Source organism: Periplaneta americana, chromosome 7, assembly GCF_040183065.1.
Source record: "Periplaneta americana isolate PAMFEO1 chromosome 7, P.americana_PAMFEO1_priV1, whole genome shotgun sequence".
NCBI classification, from domain to species: domain Eukaryota; kingdom Metazoa; phylum Arthropoda; class Insecta; order Blattodea; family Blattidae; genus Periplaneta; species Periplaneta americana.
In genome coordinates this window covers 1484328-1508331 of record NC_091123.1, presented here as the reverse complement: position 1 = coordinate 1508331, position 24004 = coordinate 1484328, and the positions used below count along the sequence as shown (strand labels likewise).

At 35.5% G+C, this 24004-nt stretch overlaps 1 protein-coding gene across 14 annotated transcripts in view; it reads right to left on the bottom strand.

The window, feature by feature from the left end:
* The window catches only part of Rdl (Resistant to dieldrin), a 448130-nt gene that overhangs the window by 58687 nt on the left and 365439 nt on the right, over positions 1–24004 (bottom strand). For 9 of the 14 annotated variants that reach the window (XM_069830119.1, XM_069830126.1, XM_069830123.1 and 6 more), the window contains exons 5-6: positions 20060–20142; positions 4403–4540 (exon numbers count right to left, since the gene is read on the bottom strand). In XM_069830119.1, the coding sequence (XP_069686220.1) occupies positions 4403–4540; positions 20060–20142 (221 nt within the window). Of the gene's footprint in view, positions 1–4402; positions 4541–12498; positions 12637–20059; positions 20143–24004 lie in introns of all 14 variants that reach the window. The other 5 variants (XM_069830121.1, XM_069830127.1, XM_069830132.1 and 2 more) reach the window with 1 other exon arrangement.

The window sequence follows — 24004 nt, the reverse complement described above, 5'->3', positions numbered from 1 at the left end:
TAATAATAATAATAATGATGATGATGATGATCCTCAAGATTTTATCCAAGCCCAAGTTCATTTTGCTAAACTCTGAGCTAATGAAGTTGGCTAGTATAAAGAAGAGATTGTAGATCTGAGAACAGCATTGTTGTGATAGTTCATCAGCTCCACAGATACAGCATTTGTAAGAAATCAGGTACTCAGGCAAGGTGTTTACATTTGCAGTGATAGCAATGTAAGCTCTTCGATGTAGCAGTAGTAGTAACTCATTTCATTTAACGACACTTGCAGCTGCACTGATCACTGAATATCGATATTCAATCTGAGAGATAGACGAATTTTGCCTGAAGCAGGATTCTTTTAGTTTATATGACTGGACCCACAACCTGCTTCCATCCTGAAGAAGTCTTGTTAAAGATAACATTGACCTCGTGGAACAGACCCGACGGCTGGCGTGTTGATGGACATTCTTACCCGAATAGACTTCTTTCACCGCGATACAACGGAACACATGTGGGTAGGTCGGATGGTTCCAACATTTGATTTAACATTTTGTTTGACATATATTTACCTTGAACTGCAAATGTGTTTTCCATTCAGTGTTTAGTTGGTTCGGAAGGTTTATTAATTTAATTGATCGTTCTTAGTTTTTGCTGAAATATAATAGTTATCGTCTTCTGATATTTTCCCCTCTTTTATACGATAAATTCAACATATTTAGTTAGTCCCAGGAATGAAAAATACCGAAACAATTACATTCCTAATGTTTGTTAAAATTGCATCAAGTTTGTGTGCCTTTGTTCATTTTCATATTATAATTTAATACGTTTAGTTGATACTAGAAGTGATAAAATACAATCCAATACGTCACTTTTAATTTATTTTATTTTCATATTATGATACGGAATTCAATCTATTATAAAGGTTTTCATTTCGCCTTATATTAAATTATCTTGTCCTTAACATGCATTTTATTCGACTACTGAACGAAGATTATCAAGTACTAGTTATGTAACATCGATGGAATTGGTGGTAGTTATATGGGCCGAGAATTTGCACAGATAATCAGCCCAAGTGGGAATCGAACCGACGCCCGAGCGCAGGTCCTTATCAGAAGGCAAAAGTGTCATCGCCTGAATTATCATTTTTTTACGTTGACATGTTAACATATTTAATAGCTTCACGAGTTTTGAAAATTTAGTTTAACATCCATAATAATTTTAATGTAAATATTTTGATCGGAAAATCTTTATACTTGCACTTCCATATAATAATAATTTAATTTCCTGAATACAATAACAAGCTGGTCAGAAAATATATTTTTGAACATCGATATTACGGCTGAACGTATTTTTCGTAACGACTATTTGACGCATCTGATGCGCATTTGTTTAATGTCTTGCCGCATCTGATGTTCAGATGTTAAATTTTTTTTCATCGTTTCCTTAACAATATAGTGGGCCGTGATATTGCGTGATGGCTTTGTCAGCAATGTAAGTATTAAATATCTTAATTTATAATAATGTGATCTGTTTCTGCATATTATAAATTGTTTATTAATATATTTTCGAAGTAGTGTTATTCAAATATCACAAGAGTTCTCATCTTACGGAGAATTCACTAAACCGAAGTGGCTTGCTGAAAATAGAATGTTATAACCTCAAATATGTTTAATTTTGCTGTTTCACTAATCATAATTTCTGCGGCTATTATTGTATGTGTTCGATATAAGTGTACTGAAAATCATGAACAAAGTCGTGAAAGTGGAAATTTTGAATGATCTAAATCAAGTTGTTAGGTTTTTAAAGATGGGAATAATGATCAATTTAAATGGGGTCTAAAGTCAAATTATAACAGCGTCTACAAAAGGTATATCTTTAATGAACGTAATTGTGGCACCGGATACAAAAATTGTGAGGTCCACAATGGATGTAAATGTTGGCAATCAAATACAATACAATACAATTTCTGCGGCTATTATCAAATGTTTAAACAATGTACATCATTCGTATAGCTGAATCTCATAACGTTATGATTAAAAAGAGCTCAGTGGCATGGTGCAAGGTTGTGAGATGAAATTCAAGGTATTGGTAGCGCAATATTTTTTAATCCAATCTGCCGCTATTGAGAAGGGAGAGGTGGGAGAGCGGGGATGAGGGAGAGATGGACTTGTACAGCTCTAGAGCTATCCCAGGTGTTGCCTTTTGTCCTTTGATACGTTACCACAGTGTTGTTGCCGGTGTAGCGTCCCTACCCTACCTGAAGAGATGGCGTTACAGGGAGGGGTGGAGAGAAAACGGCGTTCATTATGTTTAACCTAGTCGTGAACATAGCATGCAAACAAACATACACATATATTAATGTGGGACTAGCAATCCCACTAATGCAAGCCAACCAAGAGACATGTTTAATACAGAAAATGTGAGATGTTAGTCCCCTGTCCCCAGCTCGTTGGTGTACAACTTGTGAGACATTACGTGATACTTCCACAGAGCTGGGTTGCTGTTCACACACACAGAGTACACACACTTAACAGTATAACACAGAGCGCCGCCTGACATGCAAGACCAGCAGTGTTGGCATGTAAAAAGAGAGAAAGAGAGAGAGAAACAGAAGCGAGTGTGCCATCTCTCGAGAGAAACGGGCAAAACACGTCAATATCAACAAACAACATCACAGCGTTGTGAGCGTGGCAACGCTGGAGATTCGTCACTGTTCTCCGGTTGTCACGCCCGCCGGTTGTCATATAGAGACGTGTTATAAATCAAATGGCAACACAACATCAACAACAACTAGAATGTAAAATAAGTTGGTCGCAGTCTCATAAATGTGCAGAAAGCATTTTCGTTGAGTATGCGTTACAAAGGATGCCTTCAAAAAGCGTCGAGGTTTCAAAAAACAGCAGAGTTTTCATTACTATGAGAACAGTGGTTCTAAAGGTTCATAATATTTGTCTTGCCCTCACTTCTATTACTTTCTCATACACGACAATATGGACAAAGTGCCATGTTACTCAAATCATTTTCACCTCCAGAGCGCGTCACGTCTCCTCCAAGCACGTGCATAATTCTTCTGCTACTGAAAATTTAATTGTGTGAAACTACGGAGAATTCGTGAACATCGGTTTTATATTCGTGCCGTTTATTAAATACGTCACAACTTTATGTAAAATTTTTGTCTGCTTTCAAAATTGAGACAGAATTTAAACACAGTTATCTAAATTGCAAGAGATTCCTTTCCTGCATCGTGCATGCTTATTTTCCTTTTTTTTATGTCTGAAATCAATATTTGCCAATTCAAAGTGAAGTTCAGAACATTGTAAGCAGATACGTTGTTAGAAATAAAAGCAACAAATAACCAGGGATTATTTTCTTATAATTATAGCTTTGTTATTTAACAAGTGAAGATACGTAGTTGCTAGGATACAATGTCTTTGTTTCTGGAGGTATAAATTCATTTACTTCTAATGTGCAGTTATCATATCGTGTATGAGAAAGTTTGTGCAAATTCAATTGCACCTATTGTTTATAAAATATATTTATTATACATCCACTTGTTGGCCCAAAGAATGGAACTTACGTTTGGAATGCAGTTATGGCCTTCCTGTAGTAGCCCGGGTGAATGCACAGAACGATCTCCCCATGAAAGTTGAAACTTTAGAACAAAAGTGTTCTAAGTAGCCACAAGGTGTGAGGTGAGGCGAACGAGAGCAGGCCATGAGGTTGGACCTCGGGGCCGGAGCGTGAGGGTCAAGCGAGCCGCAGCCACAAGGTATTCCGAAAAAAACTGTCCACAAGTTCCCGTTTGAAAAGAAACTTTGATTTTGTAAGAAGTGCGATAGGAAACCCGAGTTCCCACCTCCCTTGTCAGCCTTGTGTTACATAGTATATTGTTTGCAATAGCTGAAAATGATCAATACAATTTTGAGATTTCAACACATTGTCTCAATTATTTTTTTGATTTGAAGTGTAATATTCATTCTCTCGTGTATGAGTTTTAAGACATTTAAATGTGTATTACAGAAAACTGCAATATCTCGTCGAATGAACATGTCTAGAATAAAAAAAAACATAATTGATTGTTGCATGAGTTCGATGTGAGGAAAGCTCTCGATTCTAAGAACCAATTTTATTTAGTTTTTATTTTTTTTTTAACTTCATATTTACCTGTTTCGACGGAATTGGTTCCCCTTTTGAACAATCAAAATAAAAATCCAATTTGATAATGGTGACGGCAACGGAAAATTGTCAAATATATATATATATAATAGTGTAAATAAATAAATAATAATAATAATAACAACAGTTTTTGTGCGATTTATGCTGGGTGATAGACGGCGTAGCTAAAATGGTCGAGTGAAGAATGTCACCCGGCCGGGGTGGCAAAGTCCACTCTGCTACAGCTTGTGATAGGATTGTACCTGTTGTGAGGCTAATCTCCATGGCCCGCTGTCGATGGCCCAACACCTTGAACTGGGGTAGCGACACCTCATTGGACACGCCGACAGAGTTGGGTCCCTCGTTCCACTTATAGCGGATGTCTCTCATAGTATAACCAACTAGGAGAGAAACAAGGAAGGCCATGTGCGACTTACGGGTGGAGTGAAAAGTGACACTGTGGAGCTCAGCTCTCAGCGGCCCGCTCGTCCTCCTATGGGCCAGGTGCAAACACACACACGCACGCACACTAACACTGCTGAGGAGGATACAGAGAAAATCTTGCTTGACCTTCCGCTTATTTTAATTCGAGATCGCTCCACCGGAGCGCTCTCTCTCGTCGCTAAAACTCTCTCTCTTGTCTCACCCATCAGCGTCCAATTATCACAAATCAGAAATATGTTACCGACTGGAGTGTGCGGTGTCGGGATAAAATCATGAATATTGGCTACGAGTCCTTGGAGATGTATCGCTGTTCCGTCTGCCTCAACAAATATTAGGAATAGACGGTCGCCAGGGTCCTGAAAACTGTCGATGCTGCAATCATAGGGGTTAGAAGTTGCCTGCCTCAACGCTTCTCCCAAACAAAATATTAAAAAAAAAGCAATAATATCTATTTATAAAGCATACAAGTATTGAGATCTCTATTCTACTGTCTTGCGCTGTGTAAATTATAAAATGGATCTATTACTTATCGAAGTAAAGGAAAAGAAACGAAAGCGAGAGCTTCACTAATTTGTTCTATCACCGTCTGCTGTAATGGATGGTACCAATACTGCTTCTGTCCACTCGTCTGGTGCAGTTTTTCCCCAGCAATTGATGACCAGTAACAATATATTTTAATAGTATATCATGCAATGACAGCACAAATTAAGTCAAGACTCGAGCCTTGTCGAGCGCCGTGAACTTCGTAACAATGTATTAAGTCTCATTCACAATGAAAATTAAACATAACGTAAGCGTTAACTTAAAAATGAAGAGTTTACGGGAAAAACGAATGTCACAGTTTTCTTAAGGTTGATGTCATTATCTAATTCAATGGATCACTGCGAAATTTAATGTTGTTCTTATGAAAAATGGTAAAAATGAGAATTATCACCACGAATACAGTAATCCTTTCCTTTATTTTCTATAGAAACAGCGCTACATCTTGCAGTTATAGACTCAATTAGATCATTATGTAATCCTTAATAGAAATGGGACATTCATCGTTTTTTCCGCAAGCTCTTCAAATGTATAAACGTTATGGTAAACATTCACGGTGGGAACATAAACATAACCGCAAAGATACTTCGTAACCATGGAAACATAACGACGCCATTTTCTCATTTTCTGTCGTATACATCAGCGCTCCACGATTGTGTTCTGTTTGCAAATCACGTAAGCATAAGCATGAAAGTTTGGAGTTTGCAAACTTTCATGTTAACGTCTTAACGGTAATGTTTATGTCAATGTTTATGTGAATCGTTGTGAATGATCCCATTTGGTAGCCTGGGCGCAAACTTCTGTGTTTATGTTACGGTTATGTTTAATTTTCATTGTGAATGTGCCTTTAGTAGGCATTATTTGAGAGCTCCATGCGCTGTTTTTTATACAGTCAGTTACATAAGTAGTAGGTAAAATTATGCTTTAGGATACCTCTCATACCAGTAATACTGCTACAGGAAAAAAATAACAAAAACGTCTTAATAAGCGTCTTGATTATCATTCAGAACTATTGTATTGTGATTTTGAAGTATTTGATATCCATCAAATTTATAACTATTTTTGAATTTCGTATATAAAAACCTAAATACTGTATATTTAATTTGTATTCACATAAATATGAAACTAAAGATCAGACAACATAATATGCTCAGCAGAACTTAAATGTGCCACAACTGTAGCATATAATCACAGCAGCAACTTCGGTTCAAGGCTCTATAACAAGAAAATAGCTAAATTACCAAACATTCAATTTGCTAATGCTCCTTATTTTAGAAAATCAATTAAAAATAGTTTCAGGAGAAAATATCAAAGGATTAAGCCATAGGCTCGTTCCGGTTTCATGAAAGCTAGAATTGTTAAAATTGTTCAGATCATCTTCTGTATGGACGTCCAATATTTCTCTTTCCATAAGGTCTATAATTTAACATCAGTTTTGGAAATCTTTCTTCTGGCATTCTATCAATATTTTGTTTCCAGGCGTTTCTATATTTAAATATTCGATCAGTGAGTTTGAAAATATTTCATTCTTTTTTTATATCTTCATTTCGTTAAATTTTATCTAGTGGAGTATATCCTGCTATATTTCTTAGAACTCTCATCTCTATTGCTTCCAATCTTTGTTCTTGCCTCGTAGTGATCGTCCAACATTCCGATCCATACATTAACATAGGAACAGCCATTACTTTATAAAATTTCATTTTTATTTCTTTCCTCGTACTTTTAAGGGTTCTTTTAATAGCGCCACACATCAGATTAAATTTATTTATTTTGTCATTAATATCTTCACTTTTAATATAGGATAAGTTAAAACCTAAGGGCCGTATTCATAGACTTTTTTAGCGCGGGCTTTCGGTGGATGATCAGCGTTTTTCGTATTCATAAACCAGTGTTAGCGATAGGATATGATTTGAATTCTGTACAAGTAACCAGTGGATAGCCGGGGCTAGCTTAGTACGCTCGTAGCGCGTGCTGCGAAATGTCTATGAATACCACCCTAAATATTTAAAACTATTCACTTGCTCTAAAATTGTATTTTCAATTACTATTTTTGCTCTTAAGGAATCATGTCCTTTAAATGCTAAAATTTTAGTTTTATTCTTTGATATTTTAAAATTATAATTGGCACTTATTTCTTCCAATGTAAAAATGGCTCTTTGTAGATTATCTTTAGAACTGGAAATCACTACTTGATCATCGGCAAGTAATATTGTATCTAACAATTTATTATTTATTTTGAATTGTTTATTTAAACTGATCTGCCATTTTTAAAATGACTTCGTTTATTAAATTAAATAAAGAAGGCGATAGAGGACACCCTTTTCTGACACCACGATTTATTACTACGGAGAAAATATAAAGTTTCAATTATTGTAATAAACCCAACTGTGTTTTTCTGTTTGTCGTTTTACTTTTTTATTCTACTGATTAATAAAATAATGGTATTAAAATTTTGTAGAATGTCCTCTGTACACAGTGATTTTTTGTAAAAGAAACAATATGCATATTTGTTCAGACAACAAATTTTGCTACTACTACTATTATCATCATCATCATCATCATCATCATCATCACTTGATATAATTGTGAGCATAATAAAAAATGCGGAACTTCTCGTGAGCATTGTTTCTTTCGGCAGTGATAGTCCTGTCGTACTGGAACTTGCAATGTAAATAATTATAGGTAGATATTGAAATGTCTGTTAATATGATTTCATTACGTAGAAATACAGAAAGTATGGGCATGTTTCTTTAACTGTGACATTCTATACTGAATTTTGATATATTTTAAGGAATTAAGAGATTCTCAATAACTTCTTAGCATTGCAAAAATACGTTAACAAATTCATTCAATACTGAAATGTAATAATAAATCTATACTAATAATAAATCTGTAGCCGAAATTTTTCTGGTAATTTTCGATTTTCCAAAAATAATTGGTCCTAACATATATAATTAACCACCCTGAAACCGAAAATCGCATTTTTGAAATTTTTGTTTGTATGTCTGTCTGTATGTTTCTTACCTTTTCACGCGATAATGGCTGAACCGATTTATATGAAAATTAGAATATAAATTAAGTTCGTTGTAGGCCTAACTTAGATTTTAGGCTATATGGCATTCAAAATACTTTATTTAAAAGGGGGGTTATAAGGGGGCCTGAATTAAATAAATCGAAATATCTCGCTTATTATTGATTTTTCTGAAAAATGTTACATCACAAAAGTTTCTTTAAAAATGATTTCCGATAAGTTTTATTCTTTACAAAATTTTGATAGGACTGATATTTAATGAGATAAATGAGTTTTAAAATTAAAATAACGCCATCTAAGACGGTGCAATGAATTAAGAACAAATGACTTCGTCTATAAGGGGCCTTGGACAACAACAATCGAAACAGGTGCCTTGGACATCAACAATCGAAAGCTATGAAAGATAGCCTACAGAGAATGTTTCTGTTTTTGTATGAAGTAATATCAGAAGCTAAATTAACCGATTTGTATAATTAATTATTATTTCACCATTGGAAAGTGTAGGTTATCTAGATGGACATAATGCTATAATGTTATTACAGTAACGTCTGAGTAAATCGAGGACTGGTAAGATTAAAATAGCTTCTTATGCACAGAAAATTTGATAGGCTATTTTGTACATTCGTTTTCTGCATTTCTTAAAATAATATTTATGTACACTCATTTTAATCTCAGAGAATTAACGAACAACGAGAGTGTATTGATTTAGTATGCAGTAATAGTACGTTAGCTTAGCAATCCATTATTTTATAATTCAAATTTTAACTATGCTCAATTGAATCGTGTTAAAATACATAAAATATATATGCAATAAATGCAATGCAAAAAAATTGGGTAATGAGCCAAGCAGATTATCTTGCGCTGTTGTAAAAGTTGTTCCCTGGATCAAATGTCCTATTTTAATTATGTAATTACTTTATATTTATTTCTAACAGGTGCAGCGGAGCGCACGGGTACGGCTAGTTGTATAATAATCATAATAATAAATTTAGCTTCCCTTATGAAAAGGTTGCCAGATTTGACAAAGCGTATTACATATAATTTGGAAACACACCTAAAAGGTAAAATGATATACATTTGAAACGGTTAGGGAATCGAATATGCAAAATGTCAGAAAAATTTACACATAAGTAGCGTTTGTGCTCATTTACAGTTAAGAAAGGGGGGGGGGGATATCATCAGATAGGTTAGAATGATTTGAATGCCATAAACCGCGAGAAAAATAATAGTACGAATTGATTGGCATTGATATCTAAACCAATCAACAGTCATCGGTTAAGATAACTTGAAATTTCCATTATCACTCCCATACAAATGATTTCTCAATATCTGAACCGATCCTTTGAGGGCACTAATGGCTATTTCCTTCACAATGCTGTGTGTTAGCCCAGGTTTTTACATTTATTGGCAAAGAAGGAGGGTATGGTACCTCGTGCTCCCACCATCAGACCTATTACATCAATGTGGGACAGGCTATATTTATCTTTATAGAACGGGATTGTTGGTTCAGAGATCCGTATCTTTTCACTGTCCACCTCATGCGGTTGATCTGCATGTGTGTCAAGTCTGATGGTGGGATCGAGAATGTATGCCGAGTTGTTCTTAATGGCAATGATATCAATTCGCCGAACACTTCCTTGTGTGGCTTGTTGTAAAATACTGTAATAATAGAAAACTTTCTATTTATCTAATCTAATCTGCATGAAATCTACACTTGTAAAGTAAATAACTATTATAGAGAAAGGTGTTCCTCGAATTTTGAAATTCACTTTTGTTGTAGAAGCGTATGAAGAGAATAGAACTCAGAAAGCGGTAGGGAAGAAGAAAAACAATTTAAAATTTTAAATGTAGATTTAAGTGTTGAGCCAATTATTCACTAGGAATTTGTTTTTGTTTTTTCATAATTTAAGTATTGTACAGTAGTCTGCATTCTGTAATTTGTAATATATTACTGTATAAAATTTTGTATACTCAAAATTTTCATAATTACTAAGAAATTCAAAACAATAAATGTCTCAAAATCCTATAGTTTCATTCATATTATTTTGCCAATAACGGACACTACACATTTTCATACATTTTTTTTTTTTTTACTTCTCGGGAGGTGTCAACTATTGAGGGGTTTCACTGTACTAACTTCTATTTAATTGCTTTCGTTGTATAGAAGTAGGACGACCGCAGCTTTTAAAGAGAATTCCTGTGTGTTTAGTTATAAGATAACATATATGAGCTTCTGTACATCAACATATAAATTAGTCAGAAATAATACTTTATTTTAATAAATTTATTAATAACATAATCTTACAATTTTCACCTAATGATATGAAAGGAGGTTATATTCCTAGCAGAAATATTTTAAGTAAATTTGAAACTTACAGAGCTCGTTTACTGGCCTGATGAATTATGGAAGTTTTTTTAATAGTCTATTCCAAGCAGATTTTTGCACCAAGTGAATCTGAAATTTATGGCGAAACTATTCATTTCTTAAGAAAAGGACAAAGAAAAGTCCATGTTTTATAAGTTAAATAACAAACAATAGTACATTATGCAACGAGCCTATAATGTAGTAATTAAGACGCGAGTATGTTTGTTTATGAAACTCGCTTGCGCTCGTTTCACAATTTTCATACGAGCGTCTTAATTACCATTATAGGCAAGTTTTATACGACTTTTTATGCTCGACCATATTTCTAACTTGAAATTATTCATAAGTATTCATGTTATGGTTATGTAAGTGAGGAGCGGAACTGACCTGAATTGTGAGATGTGCGCAGACGCGAAAGTTTTGATTTTTTCCGAGGCACGAATGTCATTGACCTGATATAATCTAGAGAATAACATGAAGATTAGTCTTGATATAATCTGGAAATTGATTTAGAATTGAAAAACGAGATGACAAATTGAATTTATTTGAATATTATTTACAATTAACGCTAATTATTAGAGTAACAGAACATAACCTTCTGCGACAGTATTGGATTTCAAGCCTCCGTGACTTTTCGCTAATTGTCTTTCGATTGCATATCCGAGAATAATCGATACTTGCGGTTTCATAATGGTACAATGGTGATTTCTCATTGGCTGAACAACTGAATGATAATGAATAAGTGTACTTTAATGAGGTGCATTAAAGGGCTACTACCAGGTGTATAATTACTACATTTCGGCATGGTCGAGCATAATAGTGCATTATGCAACGAGCCTATAATGGTAGTAATTAAGACGCGAGTATGTTTATGAAACGAGCGCAAGCGAGTTTCATCATTTTCACACGAGCGTCTTAACTACTACCATTATAGTCAAGTTTCATACGACTTTTTATGCTCGACCATATTTCTAACTTTAAATTATTCATAAGTATTCATGTTATTCTTTTCTGACTGAGGAGCGGAACTGACCTTGTGCAATACCTCGTAAATTGTGAGATGTGCGCAGACGCGAAACAAATGTCGACATTGACCTTGATATAATCTAGAGAGTAAAATAAATATTAATCTTGATATAACCTTGAAATTGAATTAGACATTGAAAAACGAGATGACAAATTGAATTTATTTGAATATTATTTACAATTAACGCCAATTATTAATCTAATCTCGCGCTAGTTGTCTTTCGATTGCATATCCGAGAATAATCGACACTTGCGCTTTCATATTGCTACAATGGTACAATGGTTGGTGGAACACCTGAACTTTAATGAATAGGTATAATTTAATGAGGTGCATTAAAGGGCTGCTACCAGGTGTATAATTACTACATTTCGGCATGGTCGAGCATAAAATAAATATTATATCCGCAGCAGAAAGCTCTATCTAGAACTCTGTTATCTTAATTCCCACACAGATGGCAATACCAGTACATCCATTATCAGCTGACTAAAAACAGAATAGTTGAGCGCACACCTCACGTTTCAGCATTTGTTTTTGATTAAAGAAGCGATTTAACGGGCGTCGCAGCAACTAAAATGATTCTACAAGTCACTAAAAGAAGGAAGGAACTGGCTAACGATTTCCATAAGCACTACACACCACAGCACATTGTCCAGGGGGGAGTTGGCGAGCCTGTTTGAAACACAAAGGAAGCACATTCAGCCATCTATGTCTGTCATGTTTTACCAGACCCAATTTTGAAATGCGCCGCTCACTCTGGATTCCTCAGCAGTGCAGAGAAAATAATAAAAACAAGGAGTAGAAACCAAAGTAGAGAGAGAAAACTAAAGACAAAGCCACGAATATATTACGCAAATCAAGAACACATTTTGCTATGGTCAAAAAACCAAAGATAGCACATCGTGGTCCCGCACAGAGCATAACGAAGCTAGGTATTGTGGGTGATGATGTCTACCTGTTGACAGGTTAATTTCGGTCGCCCTCTGTCTGTGCCCGAGGACGCGAAATTGAGGAAGTTGCACCTCACTGGAGATACCTACTGATTTTGTCCCGTCGTGCCATTTGTACCGAATATCACGCATTGTGTATCCAACTGTAGGTACAGAAAACAACAGACGGGGACTATGAAAGTTTAATATAAGAGGTTCGTCACATAACAAACTAAACAAAGTATACTAGCTATAAACTTATATTTTAATTTTTGTCTCTCAAAAATTTAATTATAAGTATCACAAAACATGAGATCAGAAGCTGCTTGTCCTATTTTAAACACTATATCTACAGAAAAACAAAGTAAATACAATAAAGTGTAAAATAATGAATGGGTTAGAGGATAAATTAAAATTTAATGCAAAGGGTAGTGGTTGTAATGTTCAAAAAACACTTAAATGTTGTGGGCAGGAATCATGCTGAACTATGTTGTTAAAATCCATGCTTTTTTTTTAAAACACTAAGTCCGTGTCTCAAAGCTACATTTTCAGCTGAAGTGAACTAGATTGTTGACTAAATAGCCGGATGTGACGTCAGAAGTTATGATCCAAAGCTACATAGTGGATAGCAATCAAGTCCGTAGTAGCTAGTAATCGAAAATGCTTGCTTGATTGCTGACTTGTTCACTAAACAAACATGGATACCTCATCAGCAATTGGGGTTATTAAATCTGAAAATGCTTTGGAAGTGAAATAATGTAAATATAATGTAGAATAACACGTTAACTTTGAACACTGGCATTGTTAGTGCCTTCTGTACAATGTTTTAAACATTATTATTATATATTAAGTCCTTATATTTTCCACATAATTCATAGGACATTGCCCTCTTAATTTAGTGCTGCACCGTGATTTCATGGTTTTTAGAAAAATAATCTATGAAGAAGGCCATGTTTCAAGCATACATGTCCAAAGCTCCCTAGTGTGTAGTTTACAAGTCAGCTAGTTGCTAGTCAGTAGTGTGTAGTATGGACTTGAGCTTTGAGACACGGCCTAAGTAGTTATTGGTAACCGCCAGAAGCCTTAGGGTATTATTTTATCTAAAAGTAAAAATTGTGAGGTTATGTTTTTATTCACAGTGCAGGGATGAAGCAGGGGTTAAAATGCGGAACCTGATCTGGCTTTAAGTATATGTATATTATAGGATTTCACTACACACAAAGCAAAAAGCAAAAAGATTTAACTCACACTAATTTCAGAAGAAAAATACAGGACAAAGCTTCAAGTAAGAAATACTGTAATATAAGGCTTTGACGACGTGCAGGATTTTGTTGTTTTGCATCGTGTCATACTGTATATTGGATCCCCCTCCTACAACTCCAGTATTTTATGACATACATGGGCACAATTTTCGGTTACGTGAGTCACTCGATTTGAAATAGTTTGTTTACTAGGAGAGGAGACTGCAGAGTAGGATGGGAAATATAAACTGCTGTGACCTGCGTCACCTTATCGTAATCGCTAAGGCGGTCAGTGGCGAATTATTAGGAAAGCGCTTGGTTAACGTGAGAGACTCGAAAACTTTTATTCAATTTGGCAAATTAATTCGGCAGCTTTAATCATAAACCTCTTCACTGTTCCTCCATCATTGAATTGATTTAAATCACAGGCGAGAAATTGCGTAACTAGCCAATAATATTCCATCACGTTGTCTACGTTTATTTTCTTGAATATTCTGGCGTTTCTCAAGATTACTTAATAGATTTGCACGTTCTCGACCTAAAATAATTTCAGAAAATCATATTTCGTTTTCTACGCACATTTGATATTTTTTTTTATAAATTTCTCTTGGAAATAATACGTACAAACAACATTTAATTCCTCGTAGGCTACCTTTTAATGCAGCGTGTTTAAGGTATAATGTCGTATTTAGTATACTATGCAAATGTTAAGTTAAAATCGTAAATTTTCTTCGGAATAGCACGAAAAATAACATTTAATTTGTCTTGCCTTCTAATTCAGCATGTTCTTTATGACATAAGGAGTAATGTCGTTGTATATTAAATTTATTAATGCCTAATAGGATTTTCGAGCATAACATACATCGTATGTTCTCCCCTTCTAAACAGCAAAAAACTCTTCCTCCCATTTCTCATGAAATAATCGTTTTCTAACGCGTACACACTGCTTTGGTAATGCCATTATGCCACCACTGATACTGCTTATGAAACTGATATAGAACCTGCCCACGCCTAGGAGCTGCGTGAGGGAGGAATGGGGACTGTGAAGATGATGTCACTCAGAGCGATAAGCTCTGTGAAGGTCAGTGAGGCACAAATCCTCAAGTGAGGCACGATGCCCAAGTATGTTTTATGAAGTCCGGAGCAGTGTTACCAAGTCAGCGGTTTTGTAGCTAAATCTGGTGTTTTCAGGACTATGGTCAGCTACAGAATCTTATCTTCAGCGGCTAGCTATTTATTTAGCGTTTTTTTATGATTCCGGCAGAGGAAAATGATATTTTTAAGTTATTTTCTGTGAAGATGTTATAATTGTTTTTATATGTACTTGCGAACAACAATGTTAGTTAATAATAAACCAGAGTTTAGTATGGTATTATTACACTTTTTCACTTTTTGTACGAGTATAAAATACCGACGTTTTATGTTAACTCGATTTGGTGCAACTACGTCCATTTCCTGCCTCATCCATTGTTGTTGTACAAATAAGGTATGCCACATTCGTTAAACTCTTATGGCAGGTTTTTCCAAGTATTGTTAGAAAATTTAACGACTGTTAAACTCTAAACAGTTTGTTAATTAATAAAATTGTATGTTTTCATCACCAGTTTGGTTTAACAGATTGTTAACAGTTTGTTAATTTTAAATGTAGGATTTCGGTCAGTTAACTCGTTTAACAGTTAGTTAAATATGGCCGATGTCTCCACAGTTGTTCGAACAGAAGTTGCGAAATTAATATTTTGTGTCTCTCAGTAGGGAATGTTTAGCATATGACTGGTAATATAACATTTAAAAAATACTTTGGACTGTTTAAATACATCAGTGTTATTTTATTTCTTTCGTATTTCGTATCCATAATAGCAATGAGGAAATATAACCTTACTTTGTAATTATTATTCAGCACGTCACCTACAACTTTCATTTGTCAACTGTTTGTTTATGGAGCGTGACCTACTATAACAGGTTGTCGTTTTATGCAAGTTTCATGACTCGCTCTATAATATAGAATTTAAAGATTAGTTTTAGCCAATCAAAAATTGTCTTACATGTGTAGAATCATTACCAACTGCTGTTGAATAGTTAAAATAGTGCTAACAGACGTTATAGTTAAGTGTTGGTTATCTTAAACAAAATTATGTTGAACACATGGAAAATACATTAACAAAGCGTTAAAAATAAACAGACTGTTAATTTAACATTCGTTAAGCAAAATTAAACATTACTTGGACAAACTGGCCATTTATCTAATGTATGCACTGTTTCTGTAAATGAATTAATGTATATAATCGTAAAGAATGGATAATTAACTGAATTATTATTTTAATTTATGATATATTATTTAACTTAATCATTCCGCATTACAGTTTATGTAACACAGACATACTTAAAACTTAAAACCAGACTCATTGTTAGCAGGCACGTCTCCAGCTCAGTGTGAAAATCAGATTACGAACCGACTGGTGTGATCATGAATGTGATTATTTCCGAAGTTCCAACATCATATTCTTGATCTACTTCATTCAATTTTGAAGAAATATGCCGCGTAAAACTCTGTAAGAATATGAAGAAGATTTTGCATAGAACACAGAGCCTACGAAGTGATACACACTTTCCATAATTTAATTTATATTTCTATAAAATTCTTCAGTTTCTAAAACTGTATAGTTTATATTTGAAATTTGGAAGTGATGTGTTAAGAAAAATCTGGAGCTTTTTAATTACAGTTTAGCGGGTTTTTTAAGCTTGTGCAGCAGTAAATGGAATTCTGAGTTGGCAACACTGGTCCGGAGCCTTCATTCCTATGACAGGAACTTGCCATTGTCCAGTGGCGTAGGATATCGCATTCGTTGGGTTTCATAGTGCTGTGTATGTCTACAGATAGTTGCTCCATGGAAGAACCCGATCTCTGAACATACTCCTAGTAATTAACCAACCGCCTGCCTTATATATCTTTCGTCCAAGAGTTTTGTGGGGATTGGGTTGGGAGTGTTGTAAAAAATTTGCCACAGGAATTACTAAAATGTTCAAGACTGTACTTCAGATATTAAACTTCCTGGTCGTCAACATGATAGAGACTTAGCCATATGGCTATGGTATCTGTAACACATCTCTGCCTGGAGACTGTAATATTTTCCTGACCCTTAGAAGGACGCGTATAGTGCCGGATATAATAAGTAGTGCTTCAGTCTCCATTAGTTTAGCCTTACTAATAGTTTCAGTGATTCTGGACTGAAAGGAATTGCAATAGCCTCGCTTTTCCGCACAAGAAATGCAGGCATACATTCACGCCGCAGTGAATTTGAAGTCTAGACCCTGCAGTCATTCAACAGAGAGGTTCCTGTTGATGACGTAGTTGTTGCGTGTATAGTCCGACCATCGGATCTGTGCCCCCGTAAGATATGCGAACTGAACCTTAATTCCTTTTCAGCCTCGGCAATTCATTTCTCTCCCTGCATTCCTATTTCTCTCTTTCCTATCCCTCTCCCTTTCTCTCCCCCACTACTCACAATTTTGAGCCTTCTTGCGGGACAGTTTATTTGCACTTGCAGTCCAGTGTTGTCAACTCAACATGAATACTGTAGCACGGAGTGGCGAAAGAAATATTATTAAGCAATTAATAGCATTTTGCATAAGTCAATCAGCGTCATTAGACCTGCTTAAATTAAATTATGAATAAGTAATAATTAACCTTACAGTATTATAATCAATATTCAAGAGACATGACACTGTTTGACGGAAGTTTGGCAACATCCCTATTCGGCAAGGTTCGTGGCCTGCTGTTTGACGTAGTGGGAGAGAAACGGGTGGAATGGGGTGAGTAGAGGCGTTAACTTTCCCAAGAACGACGACAGCGCTGAAGGGGCATAGATCCGATGGTCCGACAATACAGCTATGACACGATGCATGGCCTTAAATCTCGCACTAATATAAATAAGATGTCAGAAAAAAAAAGAGGACACTTAAAAATAACTAGGAAGATTAAACAAACGAAAAAATGCGAAAGAAGAGAGCATGCATCTCAGAATCACAAGGAGTGCAAGTGACGCCTCTGCGATCTTTCCATGCGGCCATTTCCCGTTTGGATGTTGCGAAAATGGCCGTTCAATAATCCAATGTCGTTTCGTTGCTGTGCTTGATACACACGATGTCTGGAAGGCTGTTTAGTTTTAGGTAACAACGCTGTCGATCGAGTGGCGCCACTGGCGGAAAGAGGAAGATTAGATGCACAATGCAGGCCTAGTACTGCCTGTTGTTGATGAATCATCCATGGCAAGTTTCGGCTTGTTTTCCCGGATTTTCTTGCTGTGCGTGGTGCGCCATAAATTTTGGTGCAGCAGTTTGATAAAAGAGTCTTTTGTTTTTATTTTTATTGTTTTTTTTTACAGAACATTTGTCTTCCTTCCCCGGGCACGATCCTCAGTGCTGTTTTTGAGAAGGAGACCGAAATTATTCCAAAATAACAAAACACAGTGTTGGCAGGAAGATGTACAACAGGGAGAGATGTACACTACATTATGTACAGATAATGAATGATAGCATTTGAATCACTTTACATGAATGTGGTTAATCTATTCAGATACATTCCTAGTTTAAAAACACTTTACTATAGAGCATTTTAAACTTTAAATAGCATTGTTAATAGGTTATAAAAACTTGTAATAAAACAAAGATATTTTATTGTTTTATCTTAAACCCGAGAGCTCTCAATCCAGACACATTCTGACGTTAATGTGCGAAAATTGTAGAAGGTGGAAACGGCATAAGCTGGCCAACTGTACAGCACAGTCCACTCAATAACGAAATCTAAGAATGTTTTGTTACAGTCGTAACATTTCCTTCCCGAACAAAAAAATTTCGTTAGGTGCTCTGTTTCTTTTAGCTAAATAACGTGTAGCATTGACAAACTTATGAAAATAAGGTCTCGGGGAATGAACCAAAAGCCAACAGAACCGGCATTATTAAACGGTTCATGTCAGTATGGGAAGAATCTTGAGTTAACTTAGAAAGCATGTTGTAAATATTCAGATTGTCAATGTTAATACAGATAATACAATATAATATTTGTTTTATTCAGTCTTATGATAAATCAATTATTAAAACGACATATATTTCATAACATATAGTCATTGAGTTTTATATAAAGTAAGCTACGAACGTTTTCGCCCATTCAGGCATCTTCAGGTTTTGTGTACAATATCTTATTATTAATCTGTATGATAATTACAATGATAGTCGATGAGATGGACTGTTTAAAATTGATCATGATATATATAAAATGTACAAACATATGCATAATTAAAATGTAATCATGTTACAAGGTCATAAAATTATGAAAATTGTGAACACGTAGTGTTTTACATTTTAAACTTCATAATACTCAGTGTAGATATTGCTTTGTAGATTCCATTAAAATGATGAATTGTATCTGAAATATATAATTATGAAATAGAAAAGAAAAGAATAATATATTATATATTTCACATACAATTCATCATTTTAATGGAATCTACAAAACAAGATCTACACTGAGTATTATGAAGTTTAAAATTTAAAACACTACGTGTTCACAATTTTCATAATTTTGTGACCTTGTAACATGATTACATTTTAATTATGCATATGTTTGTACATTTTATATATATCATGATCAATTTTAAACAGTCCATCTCATCGACTATCATTGTAATTATCATACAGATTAATAATGAGATATTGTACACAAAATCCTGAAAATGCCTGAATGGGCGAAAACGTTCGTAGCTTACTTTGTATAAAACTCAGTGACTACATGTTATGAAATATATGTCATTGTTTTAATAATTGATTTGTCATAAGACTGAATAAAACAAATATTATATTGTATTATCTGTATTAAGAATCTTGAGGTTAAATGACATGTTATGAAAAGATTTGTCGTACTTCCAATTCACGAGGTTTGTGATATTTATATCAAGAGTTCCTCATCAGCTTTGTCTTCGTCCACGTTCAACGTTTGTTGCTGTTGCCCAAAGATTTAGAATAAAATGATCTAGTCACAGAGCGGGTGCGATAGACCACAAACCTATCGCGGTAGATAAAGTGGTAGATCAGAATTGGGATCGTGAGCTGCTGAATGGGTTGACAGCTTATGCCGCTTACACTGCTACAGTGTCAAGTTGTTGGGCACATCTAGGCTGGTGCATCGTCCAGATTCGTCACTATAAAATATAGAAATCAAAGCTGCTGTTATTCCAGCGTGACGACTTGATCAAACACGAAGAGCCACATTAAGATCAGAACATGTTTGGCGCTCTCGACAAGCCAGAGTGCTTCAGTGATCTGCACAAGTATTCGTAATCTTGGTACTTACAACTCTCAATTTCAATGTGACACAGTTGTCTGTCCATTGGGAAATACTGAAGATTCATGGGGCAGGAGGCGGTAATAGTCAACCTGTGAAGTATAGGTCACACGGAGGTTAGAAGTGGCTCGCGGACCGCAGACTGCACTACTAACTACAGCACGCAGCTACGCAACAACTAGCGGCAGCTGGACGGGTGTGAGGGGGAAGGGGGGACTCTGGAGAACAGACATCCGCACCACGTCAGTTAGCGGGGAAGGTACAGAATATTGTTTATTGTATTTTCTATCTCTGAAGGATGGTTAAATATGGTGCAACGCCAGTAAATTTTGGATTTTTTCTATATAATAATCTCGAATACATAAAAAATATATATATTACATAAAACGTAATGCACATTTATACCGAGAGATGCAATTGGACTGCTACGAACAATCGGCAAAAAATATCCAGAGAAGAATAAAGAAGTGTATGCAGTATTTGTGGACCTAGAAAAGGCTTTTGACAGAGTGGTTCGAATAAACTGATGGGGATTCAAAAGAAAATTGGTGTGGATTGGAAAGAGAGGAGGCTGTTCAGTAATTTTTATATGAAACGAGTCAAAGTCAGGATAGGAGAAGAAATGTCAGAAGGAAGTGAAATAGGGAGAGGAGTACAAGAATGTCCTTTACCACCTGTCCTGTTCAACATCTACTTGGAGGATTTAGTAAAGAACTGTTTTCAGAACATGGGAGGAGTGATAGTAGGGGGAAGAATAATAAAGTGTATAAGATTGCTGATATGGCGTTGTTAGCAGAAGAGGAGATGATACTAAGGGATATGCTACTGGAGCTAAATGACAGCTGTGAGCAGTATGGGATGAAGATAAATGCAAACAAGACGAAGAGCATGATCATAGGAAGAAAAGCAAAGAATTTAAACATGCGAATTCTAAATGAGGCAGTAGAGCAAGTGGACAGCTTCAAATACTTGGGGTGTACTATAAGCAGTAACATGAGCTGCTGCCAGGAAGTCAAAAGGAGGATAGCAATGGCAAAGGAAGCTTTTAATAGGAAAAGGAGCATCTTCTGTGGACCTCTGGAATAAGAAGTACGGAAAGGGCTAGTGAAGTGCTTTGTATGGAGTGTAGATTGTATGCGGTAGAAACATGGACATTACGACGAAGTGAAGAGAAGCGAATAGAAGCATTTGAAATGTGGATATGGAGAGGAATGTAGCGTGTGAAATGGACAGACAGAATAAGAAATGAAGCTGTATTGGTAAGAGTGGGTGAAGAAAGAATGATGCTGAAACTGATCAGGAAGAGAAGAAGAAATTGGTTGGTCACTGGGTGAGAAGAAACTGCCTACTGAAGGATGCACTGGAAGGAATGGTGAACGGGAGAAGAGTTCGGGGCAGAAGAAGATATCAGATGATAGACGACATTAAGATACATGGATCATATGAGGAGACTAAGAGGAAGGCAGAAAATTGGAAGGACTGGAAAATGCTGTCCAGTGAAAAACTTGCTCTTGGATAGAACACTGAATGAATGAATGAATGAATGAATGAATGAATGAATGAATGAATGAATGAATGTCAAAATTATGCTACAGACATTTAAATAATGCCCTTTTAGGAGTAAAATGCAGAAGAGATTTTGAAGCTATCTTTACAAATGACGGACAAGTGAATTAGGCCTACTGTATGCTGGTACTTTTTTCTTTAAAATATGGGCCTGATTTTTTTTCAAAAACTAATTTCGAATTTACTGTAATTTAATACAGGAATGATATTCCTACATACAACAAATGAAAAACATGCATCAATTAGGAAAACTAATTCAAATTATACATTCACTCCCCCTTAATCTTGTCTAACTATAAGTTAAGGCTGGTTCACAATAAACCGGAAACGAGAATCGGAACGAAAACGAAAACGGTAAAATTGTTAAAATGTGTACATTTAAATGTGAGCATTCACAATTAACGAAAAGCTTGCCGGAACCCGGGATCGGGAACGGAGAGTTGGCCAAGTTTCAACTTTGGCGTTCACGATTCCGATCACAGCCCACTAGATTCATTCTATTGCCATCTAAAAGCTATTTTGTCGTCGTATATTTTGTAGCAAGAAGACCGTGACATAACCTATGCATTATTTTGTTCTGTGCTGTGCATCATGGAGCAAGTTTTATTTGATGAGATTCTAATATTGAGTGTTGAGGAAAATCCTCACGTTTACGATAAACGGCGCGCCTCGTATAAAGATGAGAAAATGAAGGAGAATACGTGGCTTTCAATAGCTGCATCTTTGAACACCGATCGGAAGCGAATAATATTTTATTACTGTGTTGGTTGTATTACACACTACATATTCATGCTTCAATTCAATAACTACTGTTGTGTTCATTTTTGTCCTATTACAAATGTTTCTTGTCTAATTATTTTACGTCATGGTAGACTTAAAATAGGTTGTGATAATAAAGATGCATGGGCATATTTATAGTACCGTACCTAATGAAATGTTTCAGTTGAAATTTCGAAGTTGGTTAACCTGTGTTTATGTTGGCTGCCTTGTACTCATGAGAGAACGCCATTGGTCAATTATACACAAATGACATCAGAATGCGTAATATCGACTTTACATATCGTTATTGACATGCATATCGATATGCATAGTCGTCTACGTTCTCGGGTTATTGTGAATAAAAAATGTTCATATTCACGTCCTCTCCTTCTCGTTTTCATTCTGGTTCTCGTTCCCGATTTATTGTGAACCAGCCTTTACACGCGCAAGGAATATTCATAACAACGAACTATGGGAAAACGAGCATATTAAGTTCATTGGGCTACCTCGGTCTCTTGACTGTCACATAACTGAGATAAATGCTGGGATTTGAAGAACACACCGGAATACAAATTATTATTGCTATAAAACTGATTTCTTGGGATAAGGCGATGAGAACGCTTATCGAAGTAGGCGAGATGTGAGAAATTTTTGTGTATGGTCGAGACGCTGTGATCATCATAGTTTTCAGGCAAACCGATCAAGATTTTATATCAATCATGAGCCGTTTGGAATTACGTTGTAAAAATACAAGCACTTTAACATAAAATTTCATAACGATCTTATCAGATTGCAGCTTATAGTTTACTACAGTACACTGATTGATTACTGTGCTGTAAGTACAGGGACATAATTTTATTTTTACTTCAATTTTTATTGTACCTGAGTTTTTTAATGTACTTCACTCCCACCCCCTCCACTAGTAAACTTCCAACCGTTCTCCACACAGAACCAAGCGTATACAGTCAAAGTCGCCTTACGGTCATAGTAAACACAAACAGTATTGAGTTAGTGAGTATAGTACGTTTCAGAAATATGTTCGTGTTTTCCAGTGACGAAAGAGCTTTCAATATTGAATCATATTCTCGTACAGGTACTGTCGTCCGTTTGTCTATGTCGTATCCCGGTTTCCCCCACCCGTTTCTGCTCGCCCCTCTGTAAAGGCTCGTGGCTGGGCTGTCTTAGCTTTTTTCTGAAAACATTAATTTCTGTAAGGAATTGGACGTCTGCGTAATATTATACAACTGTTTAAAATAACTTAAATAGAAGGGCCTCGTTAAGTAATTAACTGTCACGTGATTCCCCCCCCTTTCTACGACTCTGCGACAAAACCACTTGGACGGACAGTAGATAGCATGTCTGAGTAATTTTATCTTTTCGGATCGGTCAGAAGTGAAGATTAAATTTACAGTACGTAAGGTACTCTTTTATAGAGTAGGTACAGAATTATTTCAACATGAGTTACTGGTACGAAGGACGAAACTGGTAATTGGGATTAGGTACAATAGTCTATAGTGCGATAATATGCACATTAGAACTGAAGCTTGTATCGAAATGAACGGCCACCATTTTCAAAAATGTGTTTAAATATCCATATTATGATTATTTTTCAATTTAACTTCATTCTCT